General features: G+C 47.0%; 3 protein-coding genes across 5 annotated transcripts; all 3 read left to right on the forward strand.

The window, feature by feature from the left end:
• Positions 1-1,163: 1,163 nt before the first annotated feature.
• LOC100845406 (protein BIG GRAIN 1) lies at positions 1,164-2,724 on the forward strand. The gene has a single exon (XM_003572972.4). The coding sequence runs from the start codon at positions 1,510-1,512 to the stop codon at positions 2,497-2,499; it is 990 nt and encodes a 329-aa protein (XP_003573020.1). The 5' UTR covers positions 1,164-1,509; the 3' UTR covers positions 2,500-2,724.
• A 3,097-nt stretch (positions 2,725-5,821) lies between these two features.
• LOC100846922 (nuclear transcription factor Y subunit A-4) lies at positions 5,822-9,845 on the forward strand. 2 transcript variants are annotated; one of them, XM_003570477.4, is made up of 5 exons: positions 5,822-6,165; positions 7,017-7,123; positions 7,236-7,304; positions 8,755-8,931; positions 9,156-9,845. In XM_003570477.4, exons 1-5 carry the CDS (start codon positions 6,123-6,125, stop codon positions 9,528-9,530), a joined length of 771 nt encoding a protein of 256 aa, XP_003570525.1. In that variant the 5' UTR covers positions 5,822-6,122; the 3' UTR covers positions 9,531-9,845. The 2 variants fall into 2 exon arrangements, with proteins under 2 accessions (XP_003570525.1, XP_014756906.1); XM_014901420.2 differs by having other exon boundaries at positions 5,822-6,151; positions 9,156-9,810.
• Positions 9,846-10,380: 535 nt separating this feature from the next.
• Positions 10,381-13,320, forward strand: LOC100845705 (anaphase-promoting complex subunit 11). Of its 2 annotated transcripts, XM_014901421.2 has the most exons (3): positions 10,381-10,774; positions 12,187-12,264; positions 12,635-13,320. In XM_014901421.2, the coding sequence occupies exon 3, from the start codon at positions 12,642-12,644 to the stop codon at positions 12,894-12,896; it is 255 nt and encodes an 84-aa protein (XP_014756907.1). In that variant the 5' UTR covers positions 10,381-10,774; positions 12,187-12,264; positions 12,635-12,641; the 3' UTR covers positions 12,897-13,320. The 2 variants fall into 2 exon arrangements, with proteins under 2 accessions (XP_014756907.1, XP_010236044.1); XM_010237742.3 differs by lacking the exon at positions 12,187-12,264 and having other exon boundaries at positions 10,387-10,774.
• Positions 13,321-13,534: the final 214 nt, after the last annotated feature.

A 13,534-nucleotide genomic window follows, 5' to 3' on the forward strand; every position in this document is an offset into this window, starting at 1 on the left:
ATCCGGCCTGCTACTCGTAACTCCGAAACTTTGTGTAACGCCTAATCTGCTCCGGAACTTTGTGTAACACCTAATCTGCGTCCTGATGATCATCATCATCTCAGGGCCTGTTAACTCTTGTACGTTCACGTGTGCATCGCATGACCATTGAAGTGCGGGCATTCTTTTCTTTTGTGTGTTGCTTTGTTTGTTTCTAGTTTGCAATATTTGTACATTAACGAAGCTAATCATGTGTTCCAAATTACAATTCCGCGGTTGCTATCCACGTTTTGTGTGAAGATCGAGCGTTGTTCGATTTCATCGCGTTGATTCCATCTGATTGATTTTTTTTCTTCGTTCATAATATCTCCTACCTTCCTTTTTACAGACAAGTATCTTCCATGCGCTCTTTTTTTTTAGTACATTATCTTCCATGCGCTCGATAGGCGCCACGGACTAGCCGGCGTCACGGGCCTGCAACGGGAACATTCCTTTGGGCGCCTCTGGGAAACTGGATTGGATTTCGCGACGGTGCTTACGGCCCATCTCGGTTTTTGCCGGTGGCATTGGCATGTGAGGGAGCGTATAGGCCGGGCCAGCTTCCACATGCCCTTAAAGGCCCTGACATACCGTTCGGTCCACTCCGCCTGGGTCGGGCTTTGCCCCCTGCGGCCTGCCTACTCTACGTGGGTCTCGTTCCAACTTCCAAGCACGTAGGCCCCCTGGGCTGGCCGATTAGCAGCCTGTGCAAAGTGACACTGTGGCCGACACGGAGCCCCTCGTGACGTCGTGATTCGACCAAAAGGCAAGGATAGATTACAAACTCGCGCCGGCGGCGTTCTGTAGTAGCACGTACGTGGTGATGATCGCGAACTCGATCTTTTGTGTAGCCGAGGCTTCTTATTTTACATCCCAGCGTCGGGGCTACTGGCCAACACAATGATGAGCCGCAGCCCGAGAAAGGGCGGGGGGGGGGGGGGGGGGGGGTTGCGTATCTTGCAAGGAAAGCGAAACATCGAACAGAAAGCGGGCCCGTCGTGCTCCTTTTCGTCGGCCTGGGAGCGCTGCCTGACGGAATCAAGGCATTGCTTACTCTACTGGAGCATCGATCACACGCTCGGCTAATTTCTCAAGACCGTGGTTTCTCCTGGCCTATGCTTTACGCGGCGGCCCGTACCGTACGTACGCTGCCGCCAACAAACTCCGTCGAATCGAGAAAGAAAAAGAGAAAGAAATGGAGAAGGAGCTCGGCCGAGTGCGGGCAGTGTCGTTACCCTTACCCACCCACCACGCCACGTACCTCCCTTTCCCCCTGTGCGCGGCATCTTCTTCTTCCTTTTCAAATAAAAAACAAAACAGGCCTACCAGACAGACGGACATACACCTCCCCCACGAACGCGCACGTATCATCAATTAAGCTCGCCATTCATTCATTCATTCATTCATTCCCTGATTCTCTCCCGCGACCGATCGAGCTCTCCACTTCTTCCTCAATTTCGAATTGCATCCAATCCGATCGACGGGGGAGTAATGTCCGGGCGCCTGACCCCGCCGCCGCCGCGCCGCGACCGGGAGCACCACCCGTCCTTCTCCGCCGCGCTGCTCGACGCCATCTACCACTCCCTCGACGCCGACGCCCACGCCGCCGCCCCGCGCACGCCCACGGATCACCACCGCCGGGCGGGCGTCGCGTCGCCCTCATCTCCAAGGGCGTCGTCGTCGCAGCGGCCTCATCCCGGTTGCCCAGCAACGACTCGCCGCCGTTATTCCAGTTCGACCGCCTCATCATCCTCGCCGTCCGCCCGGTCCCCGCGGCGGCCCTGCCGCGTCCGGCCTGACCCGCTGCCCCCGTCGCTTCTCCTCTCGCCAATCCCTCCGCCGCCAGAGGAGAAGCAGAGGAACTGCAGGAAGAAGAAGAAGAAGAAGAAGAAGAAGACGAAGAAGAAATCGAAATCGTCGGCGCGGTTCCTGTCGTGCCTCAACGCTCTGCTTTGCAACAGGAAGCCGCCGGTCGCCGAGCACCCGACGGCGGCGGCAGCTCGGGCTGAGAAGCCGGATCCGGCGGCAGAGCCCATGGCGGAAATACCGGCTTCCGCGAGGTCGATCCTGTCCTCGCGCGCTTCATGGCGGGAGTCCGCCGCCGTGGGAGGGCAGATGACTCCGGCGAGGCGGGCGGTGAGGTTCTCGCCGGTTGTCGTGGCGGACGAGGAGCGCCGCCGTGAGCGTGAAGCCTGCAGGACGGGGAGGACGGCGACGGCGGAGGCGGAGAGGAGGGTGGAGGAGCTGCTGCGCGCGCTCGGCGCCGGCGCGGCGGAGGAGATGAGGGAGAGGGAGAGGGCCAAGGAGAGCAGCGAGTCCAGCTCCGACCTGTTCGAGCTCGAGAGCTTCGCGGCTGCGGCGTTCGGCTTCGACGACGACGACGACTCGGAGATGGCGCCGCGGACGAGAGCGAGAGCCGCTTCTGCTGCCGGATTGGCGCCGCCGAGGCCGCGCGTTTTGCTGGACGAGATGGTTGTATAGATTGTCTTACACTCCGATTTCAGCTCAGATTGGATCGTCCCGTTGTAGCAAAATGTATTGGTTGCTAATATTACTCTTCCTTTAAGAACACAATCTTCGTCCCAACATACAAGGGAAAACAGAATACAGTGGCACTTTCATCAAAAGTGTGTGGGCTATATCAGAGTAGACATGCAGCCAAGGCCCAAGTGTACTGGTTGGGCTAGTTGGCAATCCTAAATCCTAGAACTGGACGTCTCTGGCCCAATAAGCCTCGGGTATATTCAACAGCGTCCACCCGAGCCATTCATCATCCCCTGCAGGCTTCCCTCTCCACAAAGGCCTGGGAACGTGAAGCCTCAGTACGTTCAACAGCGTCCACCCGGCCCGCTTCCCTCTCCGGGCTCTCCCTGTACAGGCTGTCTGCCATTTCGCCACAAAGCCCACAGGCCACAACTGCGCTTCTTGCTGCTGCGGCTGTTGCCATTTCGCCACACAGGCCACAACTGTGTTTCTGGCTGTCTGCGTTTCTGGCTGCGTTCGCCTCCCACAGTCCTACCCCCATTAGCTATCTTTAGATCCCCACCGTAAGTTGCTGTCAGTTTTGTACTATCTGTGAACCCAACTTTTTCAATACGCCATGTAAGAACCCATCGGTTTTACCCTTGCTGTGATTTAATTTACTAGGACGCACAACCGGTGGCTTTTACCGCTTTGGTTCTACTGTCAATGCATGTCTACATCTCCATATCCAGTAATCCAGAGGTGGAAGCCTGAAAAGGAGCTACAAATAGCTTGGACACATGTAGAGGAAACTTGAACTGCAAATACGGCCACTACGAGTTAATCATTTTTTTCTTTGTCCGCATGTTAATCAATGTCGCTGCTACAGCGCGCCGCTGCCGACCTGCCGTACCGTTTGCTCAGACGTTGTTTGCCCGGGACCCCTATAGCTACAGAAGCAGGGAACAGCACCGGCCTTGATGAGGATCCAGGTAATTTGTCTTGTCGAATTAATACCCGGAATTCCCCGGGGAACATGTCAGTTCCGTGCAAATTGCACTTCACCAGAAGCTGAAAATTCAGGCAAGGACTGCCGAGCTTGGGGTTTTCACGGGTAAAGAATGTGTTTTCTTACCTCTGCCGCGTCTCATTTCGTGGCTACTGCTTTTTTCCATAAAGAAAAAAAGGGCTACCTGTGCATGCCAGCCTAACCGGACTTTTATCATGATTCTCCTACATGGAAGCTTTGCCAGAAAGGGCATCACACCTTTGATAAAAATAGCAAGTGCCGGGGGGAGAAGTAATGCTACTTTGGGAATCCTGGCACGTCTGGTCTGCTGGGGCTGTCTGGATGGGGTATGATCCGATCGATCCACCACCATGTGCAAGCATTCTCCAATACAGTGCAAATGGCCTAGTCGGCCAGTCCTTTTGGCCTCTCAGGTGGTCCAGGAAAGGAAGAAAGAAGAATAGCCAATTCGGCGTTGTATAGTGCACAACTGCACACGGGGGGCTCCTTTTCTCCGACGAGCAGCATAGCAACTCGTACTATTGATTGTATCGAGTGGCATCTGGCATGCACACCACGGCACGGATGGGGGCTTGGACACTGTGTATCTTGTAATTTAAGCTGCAGGCATGTACACCAGCTGCGCGCCACCGGCTTTGGAGGGAGATTGACATTGCCCTTTATGTTCCAGACCGGCTTTGGAGGGAGATTGAGATCGTCGTCGACCCCTTTCCGGGCTAGTTCGGCTATGTCCATCTCCACCGGGATTGCTGCCATTTTAGTGCATTTTTCCTCTAATCCCCCTCGATCCCGACAGGGAATGGTGCAACCGAATTACCTCTTATGTTTTCGTTTTGTATGATGGAGTGTTGGTTCGTGATGCCCAGCTATTGTGGCTTTTACTTTTCTGTTGAACCTCTAGTACCTGAACACACACATTTACGGTTTCGCTAATGAAATCGGGAGCTGAGCTTCTTAATTCGAGAAAAAAAACATTGCCCACGTTTTCAGAAAATGCTGAGCATAGGTGGGTATTTTGAGTCCATCGTCATTATCCTTTGTAAGCGCATATATATAGCTCCTGGTCCACTGGCTCTTCTTGTACTGCAACCCTAGATTGCTCACTTAGCTACACAACCGGAGTACTGGTATAGAGTTTTGGCTGAGCGTTTTTCTTTTCTGATTTTTGCGAGGCTGAGCATTCTTCTGTCATTTCGGTACTCCTCCAAGATCAAATTAAATCACCAGCATTAAACATTTTCGTCATCTGAGATCTGCAGCACCAGCAGAGGTACGTAACTGAGTTGAGAGTAAACCAGTCCATTTTAGCTGAAGAAAAGTCGCTGAATCTGTGAAACTCCCCCACACACGCGTGGCGTGGGCACGACGTCTTAATCATCGTTACTATAGACACCAAACCTGGTATAAATTATGGGGACCCTACCGCATCCATTGAAGGACGACGACCTTCTCAGGCCCTAGCTGCATTGGATGCTTAACCCCAAACAAAATTAACCAAATGGTGACCTCAGGGGCTGCCAAGTAGGCCATGTGTTGACATGACATCACCAGCAAGAATTTTTTTTTGGGGATAAGAAACCAGCAAGAATTATAGACAAACCATATGGTGTTTAGTTGCATATTTTCCTTCGTTTTCTAACCATGAGTTGAGTGCAAACATAATGCTTCTTGCTATGGGTACATGGATTTGGACCGCTACTCTCCCAGGTTTTCCTGTAGACAAAGGGTTTTTAGGTGGTTAAGCGTTTCTTTTGGTATAGTTGAAGAATGATTATGTCGACTAGCACGACATGATTCGGACAACCGTGTAAGTGAAGCTTCATAATAAAGAAGACGATGAGTTTGATGTTTTGCAGAAAGCCTCGCATGGTTTGTCTCTATTACGAATGTTTCATTCACATTCATGTGTCTGTGTGGCGTAGGTTAGACCGCTAAAAAGCTCTCACGCCGCTATCGGCTCACTTGCATCAAGTTGTGCAGTTTCCAACTTACATGTTGCTTTCCGTCAAAGGAAACAACCGTTTGTTTCGGCAATCGACCGAATCACGCGCGGTGATGATAATGTTAGCATATCTGCCACCAGGTAGTCCGTCCTTTGCGAATAACAATGATCATTTAAATATGCCGTAAAAAGAAACAACAACAATGATTTAACAGAGTAGTCTAGAAACAACTAGATACAAATTGGTCCCCCTCTTGGACTAAACTATGAAACCATAGCCCTCTCCTCCATAAAAACAACCCACATATATATAACCGCAACTGCAAATTTGGAATTTTACTCTGGGGAAGCGAAGCCATTTGCAGTTTTAAATTCGCCAATGTTCTTCCTCTTCTTCCTGCCCCCACACTTGGGCATAGTAGTAGGCCCATAATGCAATGGCGCACCAGATGCAGACACACGAAGCAGCAATAAAATAGGAGGCGGGGGAGCTGCGGGTGTTCCTTGGAACAGAACAACAAGGGGATAAAACGGAGAGCCCCAAGCGGGTGAGGGTGCCAGGGCCAGAGGAGGAGGAGGAGGAGGAGGAGGAAGGGGCGGCGGTGAGCAGCGCGGCTTTCCGGGGCGGACGCACCGAGGGAGAGGGCAGCGAGGCGCGTGGGAGCCGCCATGCTTCTCCCCGCTTCTTCGTCTTCCTTGTACGCTTCCAAAGGTTCCCCCTTGGCCCCTCGGCACTCTAGTCCACTCGTTTTGTCCGCCGCCATGTGTAGGTCCTTGGGGATGCGCTAGTAACCTTCTCTGCGCGTGTGTTCTTGGTCTCCTACATCGTCTTGCTTGATCCTTGTTTTAAGATTGTACTGGCTGTTTTATCTGGGACGATCTTTCATGATGTGGAGGCGTCTGTGTAAGCTGTGGATTTGGTTTGCGTCTACCGTTCTCACATATTGCTCTTTTAATTAACTCGACTATTGCTGTGGATTATGGAATGGTAGTTCTTGGCTTCGTTCTCGTTGCAGCTGTGGGAGCTGTTCTTGACTTTTCTTTTGCCTTGATCAGCTCATCCTATAGCCTGTATGCATGTTCTTGGGAACCGGGATGGCATCATCACTATTAAATCCCCTATTAAATATCGCTTGGCCGGCAAATAATTGATACCCCCTCCTATTTTACTAGAGGCCGCAGAAACAATTAACAAGCTTCCCTACCGTGCTTCATCCACTCCATCTGTTTGTTTAATTTTCTCTTGTTATTTCAGTAACCATGCATGTGTGTAATACTAGTACTCGTAGTAAACTTTCGAGAAGCAGATGCATGTTAGCTGTTCCTTACACTAGGGTGAAACGGACATGAGGGTAACAGCATTGTGAGGTCATCTTGGACATTCCAATTGCTTGGCATGAGGAATATGCAAGGAAACTAGTACTCTGCAGTGCAGTCTTGTTGATGGCATGCTAATTCCTTTTGCAGTTTAACTGGTTTTGGATAGGATTATCACTGTGTTGAGACCATGATTTATTTGGGTATTAACATCCTACAATAATACAACTTCCCTTTTTTCATCAGGTGACTCCTTTGGGAAAACAGGTGATGATGATATGGGGTCAACTTTGAATTTTAATAATAAGCCTCCTGTATTTGCAAGTCAAAACATTGACTATGGCCACCCAATAGTAAGCTCTCAGGACGAACTGATACTTTATTTGGGAACACCCAAAGATATTCAGCCCTATTCTTTGATTCCGGGGCTGTGCGACTGAATTTTTTTTTCTACATATTATTCAGACTCGCATTTCATACCCATACAGTGATTCTAATCCAGGACTTTGGGCGGCCTACGGATCACGTGCTATGGTATGTCCTTTGAACAAGTCATTGTACTATCTCAAGTTGTTAACTCTCAAGTTCTTCGAAGGGAGTTTATGAACTTATAACATTTTAATCAGCATATATAGTTGATGGCTTGTTCAGTTCATGCCGAATGGACTACTCTATTTTAATCTTTGAACAGTCCATCTTTGCCGCAGTATAGTGTGTAGAAGCTTAAAATAGGTTAGTAGCCTGCCATTTTGCATTTCAAGTAGAGACTCTGCCTGGTTTGATCTTTACATAAGCATGCATGAGTTTCAGTCATCAGCTTGAATTCTAATGGCAGGTTTTTTATGAAGCAAAATAATAATGGGAAATGGAATGCTATCCATTTACATTGACTTCTTCCTTTCCCCAATAAAACAGCTGCTCGACGGCTATTAGTCATTAGATGTTGGAAAAAAAGGTGTGGGTACTGGTAGTCAGTGGTGCATCTGATTCCTAAATTCTCCAGTGATCACTATCCCCCAAAACGAGAAACGGACAACTATTGTTTTTTTATGTAAGACAGCATACACTTGCTAGCTTGTCTATTGACAAAAGTAATTTTAGAGTGATGGTTGAAAACCTTAATGGACTAAATATTAAACCCAATTGCGTTTGTTGTACTTGTACGGTTGTACCAGCAATCCGACATGTAGGTAATTACTATGCCCAGTAGTAGCGCTGGTGGTACCAATCTCTGACTTCTTAACATATCTAAGGCTTAACAGTATACCTTTAATTATTGCATGTGTTGTTCTGTTAGCCACTAGTTATACTTGCAGAAATTGACTTGTCCTGTAGTGTGATGATCAATTTCGTTGCTAGGATTTTGTTATGTGTTACAATCATGCACAGTTTGAAACTTTGAATATACTCTGTTGTTGCTTTGGGGATATCTGGTCAATTAGGTTTCTCAATAATTTTTAGAATACAATTCGTTGTTGCAAGGAAAAGACCGACTAATGTGGCTGTGTGCATCAATCGATGCAGGGGCTGGGGGAGCAATAGAATTCTTTTTTTTTGTTCTTTCTTTTCTATAGAAAAAGAAGGTTGACTGAAACATTATAGGCTCATGTAGGTAGTACTTCTGCAGCTTTACCTCTTCATATGGTAAATAGAGATACTTTTTAAGCATTTTGCTAGGTTTTAAAGTTGATCACACAGGTAGCAGACTGATATATCACCAGTTAGACTAGCAAAGAGGATATGATGTCTATTTGACTGTTGCAGTCGCATGTAGTTCACAATTCTCAGCACTACTTGGTATAATATATGCAAGTATGCACACGATATCGATATTATGTTGCATGTCATGTATAAGGCATTTGCATCCCCATCACTTGATGAATCCATGCATCAAACGTTTTATTTCCTTTGTACTTTCATGTTTTTTTTTGAATTGCGAGCAATAATTCCATGGATCTTGACTAACCAGTTGTACTTAAAATAGTTCCATACCCAAATCGCTGGAGGTGGGACATCCACAAACACAAGAGTTCCCTTACCTCTCGAATTAGCAGAGGATGAGCCCATATTTGTCAATCCCAAACAATATCATGGGATTCTTCGCAGAAGACAGCTGCGTGCTAAGTTAGAGGCCCAGAATAAACTCATCAAAAACAAAAAGGTTCTCGTCACTGAACCTTTGTTTTACTTATGCTCCGTTTTTTTTAATATAATGACTTTTGCTCCAGTTAATTAATCTTTTTGATTTCTCTCTGCAAAATGAACATATTTTCTGCCTGTTGCAAATGAAGAAGCTCATATAATGTTCATGTTGTGTGAAATGGACTTTTGTATTGGTGATCTCTTCTGCTTGGCCTAATATTTGAATGCAATCTCCATCTGCAGCCCTACCTTCACGAATCTCGTCATCGTCATGCAATGAAGAGGGCAAGAGGTTCTGGTGGACGTTTTCTCAATTCCAAAGAGCTTCAGCAGCAGCAGCAACAGCAGTCTTGCACCGTCTCCACCAATGCCACCGCAGATGGAGCGAATTCCTCGGGTTCAACCCATCTACGGCTAGGTAGCGGCTCAGCTGGAGATCGAACCACATTGTCCTCCAAAACAGTAGCCTCACAAGAGAACAGCAAGAGAGTCGCTGCCCCTGCCCCCGCCTTCACCATGACACCCATGCTGCGCAAGGACGATGCCTTCTTCCAGCAGCACGGCCACCATCTCAGCTTCTCTGGCCACTTTGGCCAGGCAAGCGGGCGGTATACATAATAATGGGTACTTGGCTTAGTTTGATAACCAGCGTGATCTGGTGATCAGGCAATTCATCCTTGGCTTAGTTTCTGGCGTGTTAGGATTTAAGAGTTTCTGCCGTGTTTTAGGACTTCAGAGATATTGGTATCTCGTAGTTTCAATAGAGAAAGAAGAGTACTTTTGTGCTTTGCAGCCCACAACTCGATCGGGGCTTGATGTGATGTACTGTTGTCTGTTGTAACAAACACTTCTCAGTGTATCTATGCATTCTGGACTCCAATGTGCTTCCCTTGTGAAAGTAGCAAGTAAAGAAATTAAGAAATGCTTTCTAAATCATATAATTCCATGTCACAGGAACAGGAACTTATCCTTCGACGGGAGATGTAGTGGCATGGTGTCTGATGCAATCGTACATCATCAGTGCACGGTGGAGGAAACAAAAGCAGCTGATGAAACATGTAGTCTGCAATGTGGATGAAGAAGGAAGGCACCGACGAACTTAAAGTTAAGAGTTCTAAAGTTAAACCAAGCAATGGAGAAATCACACGACGCGTACGACGATTGCCCCTGCGCAGTGATCGTGGGTGCCAAACCATTGAAGAAAATTCTACGGTGAATTTAGTGAAATTGGAACGACAGTTAGTGAAACCTTAGTTAGTTTTAATGAGCTTTTGACATTTTCGAATTTAATTTATGTTTCATTTCGGTTTCACTAAGATTTTTTTAATCTTATTAATGTTTCATTTCGGTTATGAACATTGGTGGAACTAGGATAAAACATCATTAAAATTTAGAATATCTAAATTTACTTAGATTTCATCCTGAATTTACTGAATTTTCACACCGGTTTCATTAAAAATTAGTAATTCGGGGAGGGGCCGCGCCGCCGCTGCAGTAGAATAGTACGGAGTAGATTAATTTTCCCCGTCCTCTCTCTCCCTATCGCAGAGACGCAGACGGCGCACATCAGGCGACAGCGACGGCGGTGGAAGGAGGCGACGGGAGACCGTCGCGGGAGGGGGAAGCAGCCGGCTGGTGTCGGCCACATCTGGGCGGCGGCCGCCGCACCTGAAGTTTGCGGCGGCGGCGGCAACTGCTGGACAGGAGGAGCGCAGTAGCAGCGAGCAGGGAACAGGAGGTCGTGGGCTACAGCAGAAGAGTGAAGAGAGTGGCCGAAGGGAAGTGAGGAGAGCGACGGGAAGAGCTGGGCGACGGCAAGAGTAATTTTCCGGTTGTCTTCCTCCCCCAACTCAAGCCTCAAGGTATATGCGTCCTTGATCTGTGTGCTTTATGTACTGATGATAGATTTTTGGCAAAATATAGTGTATTTTGGTAGTTCCTATTTTGAACTTGTCGTGAATGTTAAACTGGCCGCTGATTCTATGTTGACGATTGATGAGCAATCTCATATATGATTTACATGTGTTTGCTTGAATGTTTCTTACAAAACAGTGAAAATTACTCCCTCCGTTCCATAATTCTTGTCTCAAATTTGCCCAAAAATGGATGTATCTATTCATAAAAAGTGTCTAGATACATGTAATATTTCGACAAGAATTATGGAATGGAGGGAGTATTTCATATGTGCATTTTAGTTTTTTTATAGCATGCATGCATTATACATGGTCAAGAGGATGGATAGAAGGAAAAAGATCTTAAGAGGAGCTGGAGTATTTGTGGCTCTTTAAATTTTGTAGCACAAGTTGAAAGTAATGCTATATGCACTATGCAGTTCTTGTGTTGTAAAATACCTCCAAGTTACTGGTATTAAGAGTTCAAGTGGCAAAGACTTGCACCATGGAAAAGATAAGGAGCAAGATAGTCTCTAGTGTATCATGATAATCAACAATGTCCTCTAATTTCACCAATTTAACATTAACAAGTTGGTGTCTAGTCGTACTGATTTTAGCAGCAGTTGTTCCACTGATTGCTGTGAATTTGCCAAGAAGGAAACCAGTGGTTCCAGAGTCCCACTGCAGAGATGGCTGCAACTTACATAAGTTCTTTGCAAGCATTATTGGCCAGCTGCACCTGGTGGTTTGTCTCATACGAAAATACGTGCTGTTGCTTCCAATTGAGGAGGCTCCAGGAGCTATAAATTCTTGACATGAGAAACTAATGTCCGGCAGGTGTATTAAAGGTATTATAATCAGGGCCGTACCAAGGAATCTGAGGCTCTTGTACTAATTCTAAAATGAGGCCCTAAAGTTTGAAGATCGTCGGGCACTGTTTTTACCGTGTGGAACTATAGATTCAAAGCGTGAAAGAAATCAAAGAACCGATTGGCTATTCGGCTGGGAGACAAACCGATCAGATATTCCTATTCGGCTGAGAGCCTAGGAGACAAGTGGGCAGCGATTGGGCAGGCAGAAGCGTAACCTTGCTAGGTGGACTGACCTGTGTGGGCTCTTTTCTCTGTTCTCTCCCTGCTATCATGGGCCTTGTGTTTACGGTAATTAAGTGTACAATTATACTAGTTAAGTAAAATTTTGGGGCCTTGTGCCGTTGCCCACTCTGCCCCTATCACTGTACGGCCCTGACTATAATCCATGGTTTCCATTCCAAGGAAGTTCAATAGCGAACAAGAAATCACTGTCTGCATAATGTTTGAGCCGTCCTTTTGTGCAAATCTCAACTGTGCTCTGAGCTGACTCATGACGATCTACAATACCAGAGCATAAGGAAACAGAGCTGTTGGCTGTCGCAGAAATGGTTTTGCCGCGTTGGTGCTCTGAAAGTTCAACCCTTATAGGTTAGTCCATTTTGAATTTGGCATGCTGTCGTCTTCCTTTATCCATTCAAATCCATGCAAGGTCGAATTCAGCTGCTGTATTCCCATGCCCCATATCAAGCCTTGCCCTGCATATCATGAGGATACTCTGTTATTGACCTGTATCCTTGTGAGCCATTTGACTGATGTGCTCTGTTGTTGACATGTATACTACCTACAATTTTAGCAGTGAAATCGGAGACACTAAAGCTAATACCTATAGCCTTTTAGACCATTTAGCAAATTTTCCTTCTCTTGGCTGCCTTATTTCCTGTTGATCATTATCTGACAAGCTCCAATCAGTATATAATGTTCTCATGGCTCGTACGTTGCATCTCCTGTTGTATATCAGGTGAAAAATGAAGGTCAAGGTTCTTCAGTGGCATGCAGTGGCTTCGTGGACATGGGACGCACAAGATGAGACATGCGGCATATGCAGGATGGCATTTGATGGCTGCTGCCCTGATTGTAAGTTCCCTGGTGACGATTGCACGCTCATCTGGGGCGCCTGCAACCATGCCTTCCATCTTCACTGCATACTCAAGTGGGTCAATTCTCAAACATCAATCCCCCTTTGCCCAATGTGTCGTCGAGAGTGGCAGTTCAAGGGCTAAGGGTCCCCAAGATATGTCTGCACCAAGTGTTTTTTCATCCCCTTGTAAAAAAACTAGAGCGAATGTTTTACTGGGATGTAGTTGTTTTATCCTGAAAGTACGCTGTAATACTTTCTGGAAACTAGGATGGTCTGCATCCGCGAAGTTAGACTCTGAGCAGTGGGCTCAGCACATTGGTTGATAGGAGAGGCTCCGTGATCTCTGAGTGGAGGCGTTGAGGGAGATACTGAGCTCGGGTGGTCGGTAATGTTCTGCGTGAGACGGCGTCAGGAATGTAAACATGCAATTTAGGCCCAGTGTTGTTCGTCTGTTCATGTTTTTTTTTCTTGGTTACAACCAGCTCGATTTTGATGTGACCTGTTGTTCAAATCGGTGATGTAGTTTTCCATTAAAAAATCGAATGTACTTTCACTCGTTGTGGTAACTCACGAGCTCCCAGTCTCAGGCCTTTTTGATTCAAAGGAATTTCGGGCTTATTCGGTTTGTAAGATTTTGGAATCATAGGAAAATGAAAAGTAGAGGATTGAGAAGTCATGGAAACTTCAATCCTTAGAATTTTAAATGAGGTATCAATTAATGTGTAGAATTCTTACAAGTTAGGTCAATTTGGGACCAATCCTTAGGAATCTGGCACATCA

Source organism: Brachypodium distachyon, chromosome 3 (assembly GCF_000005505.3).
Source record: "Brachypodium distachyon strain Bd21 chromosome 3, Brachypodium_distachyon_v3.0, whole genome shotgun sequence".
In the NCBI taxonomy this organism is placed as follows: Eukaryota; Viridiplantae; Streptophyta; class Magnoliopsida; order Poales; family Poaceae; genus Brachypodium; species Brachypodium distachyon.